Source organism: Lynx canadensis, chromosome B2 (assembly GCF_007474595.2).
Source record: "Lynx canadensis isolate LIC74 chromosome B2, mLynCan4.pri.v2, whole genome shotgun sequence".
Lineage (NCBI taxonomy): Eukaryota > Metazoa > Chordata > Mammalia > Carnivora > Felidae > Lynx > Lynx canadensis.
The window spans coordinates 8,620,692-8,639,631 of NC_044307.1; the positions used below are offsets into that span (position 1 = coordinate 8,620,692).

The following is an 18,940-nucleotide window of genomic DNA, read 5'->3' on the forward strand; positions in this document are numbered from 1 at the left end:
AGCCCTTCCATCACAGATATTCTGTAAGGGGAATTTTGTTAAAGAATATCAGTTTTCGTTCGGTCTGTAAATCAACTGAGCAATACAATCCCAAACACCCTCAAAAACTAGTTTCCTATTGAGTCAATGAACTTAAACATCTTCATATTTTTTTTATACTTCAGAATTTTTTCCTTTGTATAAATCAATTAATTCATTTCTTTATTTCAGGGAAACTCACTCTGTCTCAGAAGGTTTCTATTTTTGTAGCAATTCTAACAATTATCTTCAGAAACAGGTCTTTTCAAACACCAGTTATAGATGATTTTGGTTTCCTACTCCAGATTTTTTAAAGTTTAGGTTCTATGGGCAAGGTTTTTTTTTTTAATTTAATTTTAATTTTTTTTCCAATATATGAAATTTATTGTCAAATTGGTTTCCATACAACACCCAGTGCTCATCCCAAAAGGTGCCCTCCTCAATACCTATCACCCACCCTCCCCTCCCCCCCCCCCCCCCCTCAACCCTCAGTTTATGGACAAGGTTTTCTTTTTTTTTTTTTTTTTTTTAATTTTTTTTTTTTTCCAACGTTTATTTATTTTGGGGACAGAGAGAGACAGAGCATGAACGGGGGAGGGGCAGAGAGAGAGGGAGACACAGAATCGGAAACAGGCTCCAGGCTCCGAGCCGTCAGCCCAGAGCCCGACGCGGGGCTCGAACTCATGGACCGCGAGATCGTGACCTGGCTGAAGTCGGACGCTTAACCGACTGCGCCACCCAGGCGCCCCTGGACAAGGTTTTCATATACAGTCAGTTACGATACATGTTATATACATGCTGCCACTTAACAACTGCTCTAAAAATGATGTTTACAAAGAGTAGTCGAATCTCATAGTTTCATTGGAACACTAACTACTGAAGACACAATTAACTTACAACTCAAACAGTGTCACCAATAGTGTGAATCCACTTTCGGAAACTTCTCACAATATACTGACTTGCAATTAAAATAAAAAGCCCTTTGTGGACATCGATATATGATGTATGCTTCCTAAAAACTAGAAAACCCTTATATCCAACAAGAATAGTTAAGTAAATGATGGCATATCCTTCAATAGAGTGCTAATGCAAGATTTAAAGTGGTTTAGTACATGTAATACCTAAGAGAGCACAAGATTTAAAATGGTTTAAAAGCTCATGGAGACATAAGGATAAAAATGGTTTGGAGATTACAGTAAGTCAAAGGTGCACGAGTCTAAAGGTGGGGTGCCTGGCTGGCTCAGTCGGTAGAGCATGCAATTTTTGATCTCGGGGTCATGAGTTCAAGTCCCACGTTGGGCATAGAGCTTACATTAAAAAGAAACAGACGAGGGACACAATGAGGGAAAAAAAGTGAAGGGGATAAGCAAAGTTATACTTACTGTGTTTCAGGGATGGAATTATGAATATTCCTTGTATTCCCTTTTTAAAACACGTGACCTTATTTCTCCATTCTCATAAAGGAGCAAAATAAGGAAGTCTTAAGAACTTCTGAGGTAATTAAACGCGATTAGGAAACAGAACGCAAAAGATACTGGACTAAACGGGGAAGAGGGAGACGTTAGTCGCCAAAGCCATGAGACGATATCACCCCTGAGATAATCTTCCCCGTTGCTGGCACCGGGCATCCTCCCTTAGAATCCCCCCTACCTCCTAACATATTCTGAGCCCATCACTGCACACAGCGGAGTTCAGGAAAATGGTACCAAACTGTACACAGAGAAGAGGCTTTGTCATACTAAAGAAATTATGCTATTCCGATAACTGAATTCCTTGAGGTGAAATCTAAGAGGAATCCTATGTTTTTGCCACGTTCCATCTCTGAATCCGAATTCTAACGAGTTTCCTATTTCCCTAACACAGCAGGACTATGTTTATGGAGAAAGTTAGTCTGACCTGAAAACATAACTTGGGAGTCCATATTCATTTCATCCTTTAAACCAGGAGAAATCATAAAGTAAACAGACAAATGGTGAAAACAAACTAAACTTCTCAAACATTCAGGTTCTGTTTAACACGAGAATGTTTGCTCACAGATTATTAAATTTGCTAGTGGGGCAAGGACTCGACAGCAGAAAACAAGTTCATTACACTGAGAACACACTATAACAAGTCGTCGATAACGGGGCGCCTGGCTGGCTCAGCTGGCGGAGCGTGCGGCTCTTAATCTCGGGGTTATAAGCTCGAGCCCCACACTGGTATGGAGATTACTTAAAAAAATAAAATCTTAAAAGAAAACAAAACTTGTCAGTAGTATATAAAATAAATAAAAATCCAATAAACCTCATTCCAGGTGCCAATTATTCGTGTGATTTTTTTATGCGCATACTGAATTTTTATATTTCTTTAAAAAATCAACAAAGCCTACTTTAAAAGAAGATTGCTGAGCAGGCTGAGTACAGCCCTTGGAGGGTGGTGAGGAGGACGAAGTACCACCATGTGGTCACAAATACCGACTGAAGGCCAGCTACCTCTGGGCCTTTTGTGAACCGTGATGGCCACAAAGAATGAGAGAGGGAACAGACAGGAAGTGTCCTGACTTCACAATGCTAAGTGCCCCACAGGGAAGAAGGCATGCCAATGACCAAAATACAGTAGGAAGATTCTTTCCTTCAGCCGGTCACCAAGCACTTATTGAGTGCCTACTGTATGTCAGGCACCATGGGAAAGGCTGGAGTAACATGGTTAGAGTTTTAAAAAAGACTGAAAAGCTGTCCTGTAAAGTTAATGATGTAAGTAGAAAGGTGGCCTTAATCAAAAAATTCTCAGAGTCAAGGTAAAATCACAACTCTGTGGAATGCTGCGATGAGAGAGCAGATGACAGGTAACCACACAGTGAGCTGCGACCCAGGAACTGAGGCACAGGATTGCGGAAGGCCGCGCAGGGGTCAGAGGAGGCTGAACGGAACGAATCATGTTGCAGTCATGATGTGAGAGGGACCAGAAGTGGGGCGTTCCAGAAAAAGGCATCCGTGTGCTGGAGGGATGACACATGGGTCCGTGGGATGGGAAAAGTACAATGATACGTACACCATGGCAAAACGCAGCACGGGACAGGCAGACAAAGGCCAGGGGTTAGTAATGGACCTAAATCCCATACTATGGCTTCGTAATGTTTGGTGTTTTCAACAAGAAAATCTGGAACATTCTTTTGTGCTAAGGTGAAAAAGTTACACAGACATGACAAAATTTCAGCGGCAACAGGGGAAGTGTGTTGACAGGTAGTCGGAAGCATAACAGAGCTTGTCAATAACACAGAAAGAGCAAATCAAATGTGGGCCTATCACGTGTTTCAACAACCTAGGATTTTCTGTCCTCCCCGTCAGGTACAAGCTTACCCCGATGATACTCAGTCCTTTAAGGTAGTCCTGCCGAGGCTGGGCTTGAGGAACACATCCAGCTAGCACAATTTTCTTGTTCTCCTCTTGAGCTTTTCTAGAAAGATGAAGAGAAAAACAGTGTCGTTCTTTTGCTCACAAGTATACCCTTGGAAACTGATGTAAGTGCATATAAGTTCTCCAAACCATAAGAAGCCATTCTACCAAGAAGCTGGATTTTCTTACAACCGCTGCAAGAAAACACTGTAAGACTTCTCAACTGTGCATCCATTGATCACACCATTAAAGGACACAACAGCACTCCAACCTGATAATGTCTTTCGTTACCGTCCCAATACAAAACCAAAAAATGTACTTCCACAGAATTCTCAAGGATATAAAGCACTCTTACAAACCACACTTTCTAGGGGCCCCTGGGCGGCGTGGTCAGTTGAGCTTCTGACTCTTAATCTCGGTTCAGGTCATGATCTCACGGTCCGTGAGTCTGAACCTCACATTGGGCTCTGGGCTGTTTAGGATTCTGTCTCTCCTCTCTGCCCCTCCCCCGTTTGTTCTCCCTCCCTCCCTCTCTCTAAAAATTAACAAACTTAAAAAAACACACTTTCTAGATAGACAAGTTAGCCATTCAAATAAGTTATTTTAATTACTAATGAAAATGTACCTAAAACTCATTCTATAACTTCTCAGTCTTTTGATCAGTATAAAAATAAAATATGCTTTTAAAAAAATCAAACAAAAGTTAAAGAAATTGAAGGTATAATACCCTTTCTATCCTGGGAATTCATATATCTCCCAGTTTTGTTCCCTGGAGACATGCATAAGCTTAAGTGCTTATGCTAACTTATGCTAACAACATATGTACATATACATGTGGATGGACAGATAGACATCTTTGAGTATTTGAGAAAGTGTTCCACGATTATGGAAACATAAATGTGAAATCTATGCTAATTATTTCCCTAGAATAAATTCCAGAGAGTAGAAATGCCGATTCAAAGGCATACATTTCCAGTTATGAAGCATTTCTTTACTTAGAAGAAGGTTGGGATATATTTTATGCATCTGTGTTACTCATTTATCTCACATGCGTGTATACAGCAAACACTGACTATGTGCTAGACAACAGTGGAAAACAGTGGTGAACCCAGCAGAGCAGATATCTTTTCCTAGAAACTATGCATGTCCTTTGCCCAATTAAAATTACATTTTCAAGTCTTTAATTCTTTTTCAAGTGTGTGGGTTTTGGAATATAGTGATGCTTTGTTCCTTTTTTTTTTTTTTTTCCCCTTTTTGCCACATGCTTGGGTACTACGCTTTATACACCAAACTGTCTTCCTGGCCGCCCCCTGGCAATCTCTGTTTCTAAAACCATTTGAGGAAGTTAAGAGTATCAGCAGCCCAGTTTCAGGAACACACCACTGTGAAGTGAAAAGTCTCTACACCTGGCACATTGTTTTGTTTTTCTCAACTTTTTCCAGAGAACAAACTCAGAACAGGAGGCCCCCCCAAGAACCCTGGGATTAACAGAACCAGCTATCTGGAATTGACAGCCGCATCAAAACCTTCCGGGAGGAATGCAGGGAATGACTGAATGAACGGATAAGCAGAGTGTAAAAGACTACTCTAACATCATCTGTAAGGGTTTCACTTCAATAACTTATTAGAGTGCTTTGGTATAATTTTTCCTCTTGGAATCCTGGGGGTGGGGCTGGGGGGAACGTGTTGACGGAATCAAAAAAAATCTGAGTTTGGTAGATTGCTTACCACACCCAAGAGAATTCCTGCCTGGCTCTGCCTGCTGCTTCCACTTGTGTTTATCAGCACCATACACATCACCGCACACAAACAGTTTTCTTGCAGTAAATGTGAAATACCTTATCAGACGAAAAAAATCTTTCCATTTACATTAACAGTCTACATGAGGAAGTGACGTCTGGTTTCCTCCAGAATTCCCTCTAACACCCAGAATCACTGCAAACATCCAAGGGAGTCTGTGAGGTCACCAATAATTACATTCAATTTAGAAGGCCTGCCTCCTATAATGTGACTCAAGTACTTAATTATTAAGCACGCCTAAGACATGACGTCGAGAGTTTAAGGGAACACACGCACTTTGCACCCAACAAGCTTCTGGTTTATAACGGATGAGACGTAAAAGGACATCAACAACACAGCATCAAATAAAATGCCACTGGTGAAGAAAGAGGCACACGCCATACATATATGTATCAGGGAGGGAAAAGGAATATGCAGACAGAAACAGACAGTAAAGACTTCCAAACAAACTTGAGGGGGGTTTTAGGGCAGACGGTAGGAGGAGAAGGTGGAAAATGGAGACAGAGAGCCCAAGGCGGTTGTTCCCGCATGGACGAAGACAAGACCGTCAGAGGAAAGTGTTACACTACAGAACTCCTGTATGAGGGAGACTGGCAAAGCTTATATTATGGAAGGAACCTTAAGAGAGAGGCTGGGGAGTTTCTACTGAAGTTAGTGGGAATGGGGAAGTGTTCTGGTAGCAGAGCGGACAAAGAGTGGCACCAAATCTTAGGAACATCACGCTGATGGCAAGACATAAAATGAAACATAAGGGGAGAAGGAGCCAAGAGGGTGGGGAAATTTATTTAATACTCTAGGCTAAAGGATGTGAGGACCTGAATGCAGGTGAAAGATCTGAAAAAAGAAAGATTAAAGGAAAGGAGATGGGTTTTCCTCTTAAATATATTTGGGGAAAACCCAAGGAGGAATCCAAAGTGATGCCAAGGTTTTGAGTCTAAGAGGGATCAGCAAACATCTTATATAAAGAGCTAGAGAGTAAATACCCTAGCCTTCGCTACTCACAGGTCTCTGTCGGAAGGGTCTCAACTCTGCCACCTTAATGTAAAAGCAATCATATATAACATCACGTGTGTGTGTGTGTGTGTGTCTGTTCCAATAAAGCTTCATTTACAAAAATAGGAAGCAGGTCAGATTTGGCCCAAAGAAGCAGCTGGCTGAGGACTGGAACAGAAAGCAACAAATTCACACAGGACACACTTAATCGGAGGTTCCACGAATGCCTATCAGGTTTCCAGAGATTCAAGTCAGCCAGCTGGGAATGAAGTTAATGTGACGGTTGGTAACCCTGGATAGAATAGTCCCGAAAGGTGTGGAGACAATCTGGTTGAGTACAAAACTTTAAGGCTCTTTAGAGCTATAGAAACATTTCCACAGGATAAAAATACTAGTGTGGAAAACAAAACGGAGGTAACATCACCACCAACACCTATACTTTAACAACAATAATCATGAGGATCAGCACTTACACGGCATTCCCACGGCACTTCATCGGGTTAACCATTATGCAGTTAGCTCCGTAACATTTGAAAACCGTACAGCCAATATGTACAACAATACAGGGAAAATGTTCCAGTGACATTACAAACACTAAACCAGGTCATAAAACAGTCCAAGGCTGATTTTCAGGGAGTAAGCACAACACCAGAAAATTAAGAGGAAAAGGTCAAAACAGAGATGAAACAAGTGATTTATTTAGAATATTACTTCATGCTTTTATTGAATTTGGACTAAATGCTAGGGTAGACCAGAATTAGAATCAAAGCAAAATCACAGCCCCGTTATGGAATGTTAATGCCTCATTTTATATGTGACCAAATAAAGCAGCAAAAGGCGTGAACACAATTTCTCTGAGTCCTCTTGTTCTAACATTCCCTTCTTACATCTTGTTCTTTTTGTTTAGTGAGCTTTGTTCCGGTTAATAAAAGCCAATAGAACAATTTCTTTAGAAAGTACTCAGCACAGACACATTTTTAAAACCTTTTATCCTTCAAAATATGAACGTTGGTAACAATAATACCTTAAGAAAGTTTAAGGTAGCATGAATTTCCATGTTTTCATTTTAGATAGCCTTGAAATGTTAATTAAAATAAAAATTACATGTAAAACTAATTCACTATAATCATCCTTATTTTCCTGAAACACACTTCTAAAATTAGAGACATATCCTTGACTACAGCACTAGAGTGATGCAGAAAACATAAAGAAACCTTTCCCTCTTTTCTGTCAACTACTAAATACAAGAGATGATTTGTTCAGAACCTTAAAATTCACAGAAATCGTAAAAAATAAAGATCACATAGTATCATTTGCTTTATTTCGCAAATGAGAAAACTGAGAGTCAAGAAGATGCAGTAACTGAAGCCCAGTGTTCACACGTTGAGTTGGTGCTGGAGCTCAGATGGGCACCCAAGATCCCCTGTTCCTTGCACACCAGATCTCAGAACAGAAATCCAACTTGGGTTTCGATCGTGTAATAAAAATTAGAGCAAACATTTCTTGATTAAAACCACACAGAAATTTATGGGGATTATAATGTATCGAATGTCCTCAAAGTAGAAACAGTATTCGACAGTTCCTGTTTTTCTGTTTTTTGTGAACGATCTCATAGCAGAGTAATACACTCAAGAAATAAAATCAAGAAAAACACAGTTCTGCACAAGAAGCAGGCAGGGAGGAAATGCTGCTTCTCTCTCCGTGTTCTTTTTTCCTACTACGCCCATCTTCCCTTCGATGTGATGCTTAATCGATATAATACTCCTAATAATGACTCGGTCTTCAACCAAAGTTCTCTTTCATGAAAAAGTATTTCTTAGATATATATCTGATCTTTTACATTTCTTTTTTTTTTTCACTTTTTTTAAATGTTTATTTATGTTTGACAGAAGAGAGAGGGAGGGATGGAAACACAGAATCTGCAGCACAGAGCCCGACATGGGGCTCGAACCCGTGAGATCATGACCTGAGACAAATCGGATGCTTAACCGACTGAGCTACCCAGGTGCCCCATGATCTTTCACCTTTCTAAATGCACATGGATATACTCATAAAAACTTCCACATAACAGCACTAAAAAGAGAGTCAAACCAATCTGTTTCTGTACAAAGCAAGCACAGTCTTCAGTCTCTGCATGTTGAGTATTCTCTGCAAATATTTAAGGGAACACCTATTTGAAGTATTTATAGTTAGACATGTAGCCATGTGAAACATAAAAATATCTCAGCAAATAAGGATCTGTGTGCATGATATACTTCAACAACCATGATGCCTCTTGTAAATTTTGGAACAAGCAGTCGAGGAAGGAGGAGAGGTGTGCTTTGTCCTGGCACACGCTTTACAAAGATCACTCTGAGTGCTGTGCTGAGAGTAAACCATGAGGGGACAGAGGTGGAAGGAGACAGGGCAGACATGTTCCTGGAGGTAGCAGCGGAGGTTGTGAAAAGTGGGTGGAACCTGGGCACTCTTCCGGGTACAGGTAGAGGATTTTGCTGACGGACTGAATTCAAGAGAACAAGATGTACTAAGAATAATTCTACAATTTTTGGAAAAACAACTGGGAGAATGGACTTGCTGTTGACTGACTTACCGTTATCCTGCCCAAGAGTCCTGATGCTGAATTTCTGAATCAGAGAGAAAAACCTGTGGCTTTAGTGCTTTGGATACAACTTTTAAGCCACTAGCTTTAGAAACCAGATAGTAGGGGTGCTTAATTGTCTTACAGAATTGGGGCTTCAGTTTTCGAGCAATGGAAATGTATGTCATGTCAAGCTGGCTTTCCAGGTGACATAACTAGGTTTAGTTAAAATAACATTGAGTCTCGCGATCATGAGACAAAACCCCAGTTACTCTGGACTTGAATGTCTGCAGGTATCTATCCCCAGTTACATATTTGAATACACATTTGGATGGTTATTTTCAAGATGGATAAACCCCATCAAGTCTGCCTTTTTAATCACTGAACACTTGTCTTTTCCCGTTAATTAGCTCCCACTTATTCACCCAAATTTGCCTTCTTTCACCTCCTGAAGCCTTATCCCCTACACTGGCCTACATCCCAAACCATGTATGGTCAAAAAAATAGGTAACCATTCTAAAGGAAATGTTTCTAAAATATTTGTATGGCACGCCTGCATTTCCTATTGGTGCAAAATATGGTGACTCCAACTGTACCCGCAGTTGACTGCCTTCAGCACTGCAGACAGAGAATTTCACATCTGTAAGAGACACCCCAAACTTTCTAGCCCTGTGATTTCATTTTATAAAAGAGAAAACAGAGGCTCAGAAAGATGAAATAGCTTGCCCAAGGTAAAGACAGAACTGACAGTCATCCATCACTGCCCTTTGCTTCAACATAATGATGTCGGTAGCCAAGGGTTACCAAGATCTTAAGGCCGTGCGGCCCAGTGATAAATAATCTCGGGAAGCCACACAGATGGATTCTTCTCTTCCTTTTGTGTTGGCTCTTACCTCTCAACATGTCATTTCTAGCTTGTCTACTCAATTCACCCACCGCCACTTCTGTTACACAATGGATCTATGAAACCTCTGGAATAAATGATGACCATCAACAGCCTCACTTGATATATATATATGATGTTCACAAATTCATTAATGAAATGTGTGTGCAGTATATGCTTAGAGGCTCATCAGATATCAAGTGGCCACCAAAACTTTTAATCGAAGAACTCACCAGCATAAAAAAGAGGGAGATAACCCAGATACATAAATACATACAGTTGTACATAAATCATACACATGTAGTACTATACTAACATGTTGTATATGTTATTAAAAAATACCTTAATACTAGGAGTTTTGATGAATTACTTCAAAAGAATATTAGTGTTCTGAGTTCAAACAGGAAGAAGTTAATGCAGGCTCAAATAAAGGTTAAGTAAGCCTCCTAAAATCTGGTACAATGCTACCAGTCACCCAGAACTTTGTTTAGTCATTGAAGAGGGCCAGAATATGCCACCGCAAAATGCAGCACTTTGACAAGAAGATTATTTTGAGCAAAAAGCAATTAAGAAACAGCAGGCTCAGGGGGCACCGGGATGGTGCAGTCAGTTAAGCATATGTCTCTTGATTTGGGCTCAGGTCATGATCTCAGGGTTCAAGTCCCACATCGGGCTCTGTGCTGATGGTGCAGAGCCTCCTTGGGATTCTGTCTCTCCTCCTCTCTGCCCCTCCCCCACTGATGCACACTCTCACTCTCTCTCTCTCTCTCTCTCTCTAAAAATATACAAACTTAAAAAAGAAAAAAGGAAAAAGAAAGAGCAGGCTCAGGAAAAGAGCCCAACCCCCCCACAATTAGGTTAAATGCAGAACATAAATCTCCATGTGTGAAGGCATCACCCTCTCCAGTATCAGGAAGAGAACTACTCCAGAGACAACTCAAACCATCTCATATCTGCATAACCAACCCTACTAAACAACCCTCATTTCCCACGTATTTCTAATCACCTTACCATAAATTCCCTCTCTCCAAGGAACCCCAAGCCCTTTCTCCTTCATCTCAGCTCCTCTCTACTCTTACCCCTTTGTTAAGATGGCATACAATCTCCAAATTGCAACCTCCTCCTTAGGTCACGTGTCCCCATGAACTACCCCTGCATACCTAAATTTGGTTTTTTTCCCCCTGTTAAGCCATCTTTTATCAGATTGATCCCCAAGCCCCAGTGGATGAACCTAAGAAAGTACACACAAAGGTTGTTTCTTTTTTCCTCCCCTACATTACAAAGTTTAAGGTTCAATGATATTTGTACCTTGTAACTTCGAGATCCAAGAAAAAGTAAGAGGAGTGAAGCTCAGAAAATCTGACCACTATATACATTATACTTCACCACCTTTAAAACTGCATTTAAGACTTACACAGCAGTTACCATTCAAATCAATCATTTCCTTCTTGTTAAGCTAATTAAAGTAAGCAAGACACTCCTTCCTTAAAAGGACCAACACAAAAAGTAACCTAAAGTTACAACAGATGTAGTCCTATTACGGAGAATTCATTTCATAAAATGAAAAGCAAATCTGTAGTTAGTTCACCTCCCCGAAGATCAATATCCTGACACTCTTCCTAGCAAACACTTTAGATGGTAATACCCTTGGACAGAGGAAAGAAACAAAAGAAAGAAGAAAATGGAAAAAGAAAGCAAGCAATCTCAAGAGTCTATCAGTATATCAGAAGACCTTTAAAAACTGACAGTGAAAAGAGATCAGCTGTTACATTTATTCAATTCACTGTCCAATTTGCACATCTCATTGTACTTTAATTATCACATTTACCAAGAAAAACAAAAATTAAATTACAACAGAAATCTAGGTTATATTTTGAGGAAGGAATAGGGAAGTATACAGTTCTGATTCAACTAAAAATTGAACTAAAGGAACCAAAGTTCAGAAGGAAAATGCACACATGGGCTTATTTCTAGTCCATCCTGAATACAATTTGAGCTGGGGTACCTTTAGATCCCAACCTGGTTTCTGGGGGAGATCCACTGGATTTTGGAATTGGCTACACAGTCTGAATGAAAAAATATCAGAAACTTATAAAAAGTTCCTAAACAAGATTTCCAAGCCTTTCGTGCCTTTTTCAAAGTCACTTATCCAAAGAGGCATTAGTTAATGTAAAAGCTGATCCTCTGGGGGGGTAACAGGAAAGCACTTTGTTATTTAAAATAAAACAACAAGGGGCGCCTGGGTGGCTCAGTCGGTTAAGTGTCCCACCTCGGGTCAGGTCATGATCTCACAGCTCATGAGTTCGAACCCCGCATGGGGCCCCGTGCTGACAGCTCAGAGCCTGGAGCCTGCTTCAGATTCTGTGTCTCCCGCTCTCTCTGTCCCTAACCCACTAGCATTCTGTCTCTGTCTCTCTCAAAAATAAATAAATGTTAAAAAATTTTTTGTCTCTATTTAAATAATACAATAAAAGTGGCTAACCAAGAGACACTCATGCCCAGGTAAAAGTAAGAGTTTGTCTCCTTGACTAATCCATACAGTAATGGAATATGGAATCCCCATCTACAGAACAGAGCAAGAGAAGAGAAACTTTCTTCAAACCTGCCTTAACTGGGCTTCAGCAAGCTTTAACTCCTGCATAATCAAGAGGTTTCACCGGAGGACAAGAGGTAGAGAATATTATCAGGGCACCATAAACAACTCATTTTTAACATATTCTAATGTGAACTAGCTAATTCAGAAAAATCACTGTCCTAATTATGTACTTGTTCATACAACAAATGATTTGTAACATTCAGCACTGACTTCTAGAACCGTAATTCCTGCAAAAGGACATGTCTCCCCCTACGAAACTATGAGCTCCTCGAGGGCAATGCCTAGATTTGATTCACTTTACACACCTTCGAATACATTTTCAAAAAACTTCTTGGCGGGGAGGCGCCTGGCTGGCTCAGTCGCTCTGGGCAGCTCAGAGCCTGCTTGGGATTCTCTCTCTGCCCTCCCCTCTGCCCCCTCTCTCCCTCCCTCAAAACTAAATAAATAAACTTAAAAACAAACCCCTTCTTGCAATTCAGTAAATTCTGAAAGAACACCTAAGACCAGGAAATAATACTAGGATGAGTCATTAACTAAAGTTGTGATTAACAGCCATGTTTATGTCTCTTAAAATTTAATAAAACTACCATTAAACAGGAATCTTTTTCATCGTCAGAAACAGATGGATCCAATCAGATGAACTACATGTGATCAGTGCCAACACCACTTATTTCCACGTGAATTTTATAGTAAATCCTATCACGATTTTCACTCTCACAGATCAAATAAACAATTCATAAGAATTACTATCACACTCTTAAGAATTATTTTCTTACTGATTATAAGCAGCACAACTTTCCCCTCAACTCTCTACTTTGTCCCTTCCCTCACTCCTTCGTAAAAAATACAATTCTATTTACATCTTCACAAAAGTAATACAGCTATTGCTTATGATTAATCTGACCTCAGATAAGAAAGGTATTTATAACAAATGCAACTACTTTATAACTTCACGAGGGAAAAAAATTCTTTGACAAGAGCACCTAACATAGTTGGGCCCGGACGAATCCTGGGAGCGACAGGGCTCACTTCTAGTTCCAGCAAGCCTAAACCTCAGCGAAACAGACACGGCCCCCCCATTCTATGTGAAACACCCAAATACCAACAACTGGTGGGCGGGCGTGGGCGGTGGGGGGTGGGAGAAAGTGCCACCACGCTTCCACTTCTGCAGTGCCAGCCAAAGGACAAATGTGACCACACTCACGCTGCCATCACGCTAATATCACTCACACCAACATCAACTGAAACGATCGAGTGAAATAACCCAGCAGACAGCACTCGCCATTTAGCAACTTGACGTGAACACATGAACCATACTGTAATACACAAGAAAATAGGTTTTCTTCATTCCCACCACCGTCTACTGTGAAGACACGAAAGTTTCAGCAGTCATACAAAAAGGGACCAAGTATTCCCTCCGAGAGGCACGTAAGAGAAGAGGAATGTGCTCATGGCGCCTCGGAAGCTGTGTTCAGTGTCACCAGGAGGACCGAAAAGCTGTGTGCGCACAGGAAGAAGCTACACAGGACTGCCACAATTAAGACGTTTTTATATAATCAACGAATAGTTACTGAACGACCTCAATGTAGCAAGTGCAAAATATTCCAGATGCAAAATTATACATGCTAAGGAAGAAGAGAGAAGATTTGGTTTGCTTTAACTACATAATCCCATCAATTATCCATTTCACTTCACCTTACAAACAAAACAGGTCGTTCTTAGGAGGCTTTTTTTTTTTTTTTTTTAATTTTTTTTTTTCAACGTTTATTTATTTTTGGGACAGAGAGAGACAGAGCATGAACGGGGGAGGGGCAGAGAGAGAGGGAGACACAGAATCGGAAACAGGCTCCAGGCTCGAGCCATCAGCCCAGAGCCTGACGCGGGGCTCAAACTCACGGACCGCGAGATCGTGACCTGGCTGAAGTCGGACGCTTAACCGACTGCGCCACCCAGGCGCCCCAGGAGGCTTTTTTTAATTACAAAGGTTAGAGGCAATGTTTGTGGCTAATTTTGAAGTTCCATTTCCCTCCAGAAATTTTTCTCTGAATTCTACTGAAATCAGTCAATTTCTCCTTTAAGTAACTCCACAGTTTACCAATGCACAGAAGTGAATATATATATATATATATATATATACACTCCAAAAATACATACAAGGTTTTTTAAAATGGGCAAGATTGAACTTTATCATCTAAACAAAAAACCTGGGTGATAAAGCCATCTAAGAAGTGATTATTACAAAAGTCAAGGCAGCGCTTGGTCACTTGTGGACGCAGGGAGAAAGCTGCAGCCGTGGCGGGAAGCATCGAAGGGTTTCCAGTGTGGCTAAGCAACCGGGTGGTAGCTACAGGGATGTCTGACTTAGAATAATTCACTAACCTGTACACTTCTCTGTGGTTTCTAAACTTCTTACCGTATTTTATAATGAAGGAGTTAAACAGAAGACAAGTATCTAATACAAAAAAAAAAAAAAAATACTGTAGCGCTAAATAACCAGAAATTTCCCAGTCCACAAAAAGGGGAAGAAAAGTACAACTGTGGTAGCTGTCTCTAAAGTCTTGTGAACCTTCCTATATATCTCAGAAGCCACATGAAAGTGGTTTTAACCCACGGTGTATAAACAGGATGTCACGGTTAGCTGAAGACTACAGTTGGTCTGCAGACACATCCTCCGGCCATCCCTGTCACAGGTCACTAGAACGACAGGGAAAAGACCCAGTCATTCAGAATTGCTCGTGAGGGTTCAAAGACAGGCCCCCAAGAGGACTTGTGCCTCTGCTGTACGTGGCGGCGGCTGGCCACCGCGCGGGCCGGAGCGTTGAAAGCGCGGAGGGCGCCCAGGACCCAGGTCTGTCTGCAGGGCCGCCCTGCACGCGCACGCTTGCACCCCTTCTTCCTGAGAACACAAGCGGGGCTTTGAGAGGCAGGCCGCTTCAAGGAGTCAAAACCCCAAACTGACGCTCCAGAGACCTCGACTCGCGGCCCGGCTTGTGCCATAACTGACAGGAAGACAAATCTTCCTCTCTGAGCCTTAATTTTCTCACCCAGACAGGAAAATGGTTAAAACAACACGAACCCTGAGGCCGATTCTAGCACTAAGAGTCTGTGACTATGGCAGGAACTATCTGTCCCCAAAAGTAGTACTTCCCACCAAAATTCCACAAGGGTAATACCAAATACATCAGTAGAAAAGTTTTCCTTTCCAATATTTACATTTTTATTAGAAAAAAGTAAATTTCTTTGAAAACTCCCCACCAAAAAGCTGCAATCTATGTGCAATTTTTTTTACACCCAGCTGATAGGAGAAGAAACTTCAGTAGATTTGAAAATTAGCAAATACAAATGTAAGGGAAAAAATCATTTTCTGATTTTAAATTCTAGGTGTTTCATAGATCCACTTGTAAAATGGTGATAAAAGGGAAAGTTGTGGGTTTTGGCCATGTTAGAATAATAAACTATTAAAAAACAAGCAATACCATTCTTCCACCTCCAGTTTATAGGTTCAAATTTCAACCCCCACACATCAAGATCCTGAATACCCAAGTCACTATACTAAGTCTCTAATGGCGGCGGGTGGGAGAGACAAAGTCTCAGTAAGACAAAAGATGGGAGCCTAAGGGGTGGTCCTGTGCAGCTCACTGCCCATGTTTCTAGAAATTATTCTGCTTTAGATTTTTCCAGAGCAACTTCCACAGGCATCATGTGCTGCCTCATCAACCCTCAAGAAGAATCTAAGTGTTAAGGGAGAGAGTCTCACATTACAAACTAGGAAAATGAGGTTCAGAGAAGTGAGCTGGAAAACAGAATACAAGAATAAGAAGACGAATTGGGGCGCCTGGGTGGCTCAGTCAGTGAAGCGTCCACTCTGATTTCAGCTCAGGTCATGATCTCACGGTTCATGAGTTTGGGGCCCTGCATCCAACTCCACACTGACAGTGTGGAGCCTGCTTGGGATCCTCTACTTTCTCTCTCAGCTCCTCCCACATGAGCGCGCGCGCGCGCTCTCTCTCTCTCTCTCTCTCTCAAAATAAATAAATAAACTTAAAGGAAAAGAATAAGAGACGAATTCACATTGGTCTCCACTATTTAAAGCAAAAGAAACACTTGGTGTGCTCACAGAAATCAGAACGCCTGTGGGAGAGTTCTACCTTCTGAAGGAGAAGGATGACTACTTCACTTTTTTTTTTTTAATTTTTTAAATGTTTTGTTTATTTTTGGGACAGAGAGAGAGAGAGAGAGAGAGCATGAGCAGGGGAAGGGCAGAGAGAAAGTGAGACACAGAATCCAAAGCAGGTTCCAGGCTCTGAGCGAGTCAGAACAGAGCCAGACGGGGGGCTCGAACCCACGAACCGTGAGATCATGACCTGAGCCGAAGTCAGACGTTTCAACCGACTGAGCCACCCAGGCACCCCGACTACTTCACTTTAAACCTGAAGCAAAAAAGTATCTCCACTCAGGTCTTCATGAGAGTGGTACGCCATTAGATTTTCACAAGCCGGGATACTCACTCGGTCACGGATGAGTACACAACTGCTCTCAAGTCCTGGAAGTGACGAGACGCAACATGACAGGTGAGTGAGCTCACCTGAGACCATCCTCTCTACTGTGTCGGTGTGAAAATGAGAGAAATTTGGGTTCAGCTCCTAATTCAGGGCTTCCTCCACAATATTCATAACAACTTCCATGCTGCTTAGTAAAAACATTTACTAAGAATTCTTCGCCAAATGAAAATAATCCATTACCATAACTCCAAGTAAATCAGAAACCTTTTAGTAAGTTAAGGTAACAGATGCACATTACCTTATATATTGACTTTTTTTTTTTTTTTTTTCAGTAAGCTTCACTATGCTCCTACTTATCTTTTTCCAGGTATTTCTGGTCAACGAGATTTCATTTTACTTAAATAATTTAAACATATCAATTGTTATCAGTGCCAACCCACTTAAGGGGGAGTCATAGTTCCAATTTCTACTTTCTACTTTACAAAACCTACTTTCTACTTTACAAAAACAATGTGGCACATTTAATAAACTTGGGAAGACAGAACAAAAACTGTCACGTTTTTAAATGTAAATGCTGTAATTTCCCTAATGAAGTGATTATGATGATAATGTTGACTTTACCCAGCATCCTCTTGGTTAGGAACCTAATTACTCTGGGAAGTCTTATCTTGGAGTTCAGGAAATCAACAGTCTTTAAAAACGTATTTATAAAGGTTAATTCACATGGGATTTTCGTGAGCAGCGCAGTTGGAACCAACATCTATTTCACTTGAGATGATTATTAGTCCAAGCCAAATGCACTTCCGTCTCCCTGCCCGTGTTCAGGGAGAGCAGTCCAAAGTCAGTTCGGACCAATGATGCACGAAGAAGTCTTGCTCAGGTCTTCAATGAAGAAAAGCCAGCCTTCTTCCAACTAGATACGAACAAGGAAAATAAAGACTCCCCTGCCACTCCTGTCCTCATAATCACAGAAAGCACAAGCTTTAAGGATGAGCAAAGGTAGCAAAAGGGAGAGTAAAAAGAACCAAGGAAACTGGGTCTCTTATGACAACACCAAGTTAAAGCAACCCACTCTGAAGCCTTCTTGGACTTGTGAGAATAAGCCACTTCTTTATTGCTTATGTGAGTTTCAGCTGAGATTTTCTATTACTTTCCAACAAAAAGGATCTTAACTAATAAAAGTAGTCAAATCAAGTCTAGGGACTACAAGTGCTAGAAAGGAAAGAGACTATACACCTGCATTATTACAGGAAGAATCACTCCAAAGTAAATCTCCCTCATTAAATGGTTCAAGTGCCAGCCAAAGTTCAAGACAGTTTCTATAAAGCAAAGGAACTCCATGACTCTTCCTAAATAATATTTGATTTGGTAAACTATCGGAAAGCTATGGCATTTCTATTCTTAATTTTTTTTATTTTAAGAACAGTCTCCCCTCCCCCTTCCCAACAACGTGGGGCTTGGCCCCAGGATCACGAGTCACATGCTCAACTGACTGAACCAGCCAGGTGTCCCTTTCTTTCACTGTTTTGTTTTTATTTTTTTAATCTATTCTTTTTATTAAAACAGTTATTGGGCACCCAGCATCCCTCCAGGCTCTGGGGATATAGCTGTAAACAAAACAGCACGCCTGCCCTTGAAGCTTCTCCTGCCACAGAGAATGAAAAGATAATTAACAAGTAAATAACCATCTTCCTCGTGAATTCAGTTCTACTGTATAAAAATCATGAGGCACCCACGCAAGTTCTGTCATGACCAGTATCTGAATACTAGGAACAATTAGGGTAGAGATAAAGAAGACTTTGTGAACTCTTTTACTCAGGTGAAAAGGCAAGGCTTGAGAACAAGAAGAAAAAAAAACAGAAAGATCAAGAGAAAGAAATCAGACCAGAGTGGTAGACAGCAATAGGGAAAGATACAAAAGGAACAAGCCTATGAAACCCTCAGGACACACGTGCACACACAAAGGATAAAGAAATGGAGGTCTAAATAGCGTGTTTCAACTCTTTCATATTAGAAACAGGGAGACCAGGACAAATGGGATGTTTAAACCAACCAATTCACATGGTCGAGAACCCAAGATCTTCTAACAGCTCTCTTAAAAACACCTACCGTGGACCAGAAGAAAACACCAAAGTTCCCAGCCCTGCATCACAGAGTCCCTCTAAACCACAACTGACTTCCAAAACCCCCCAACAC

At 41.0% G+C, this 18,940-nt stretch overlaps 1 protein-coding gene across 5 annotated transcripts in view; it reads right to left on the reverse strand.

Annotated features, from left to right (window-relative positions):
- The window catches only part of CDKAL1 (CDK5 regulatory subunit associated protein 1 like 1), a 714,482-nt gene that overhangs the window by 533,159 nt on the left and 162,383 nt on the right, over positions 1–18,940 (reverse strand). For all 5 annotated transcript variants that reach the window (XM_030314751.1, XM_030314750.1, XM_030314749.1 and 2 more), the window contains one exon: positions 3,357–3,453. In XM_030314751.1, coding sequence (XP_030170611.1) covers positions 3,357–3,453 — 97 coding nt within the window. The remainder of the gene's footprint in view (positions 1–3,356; positions 3,454–18,940) is intronic.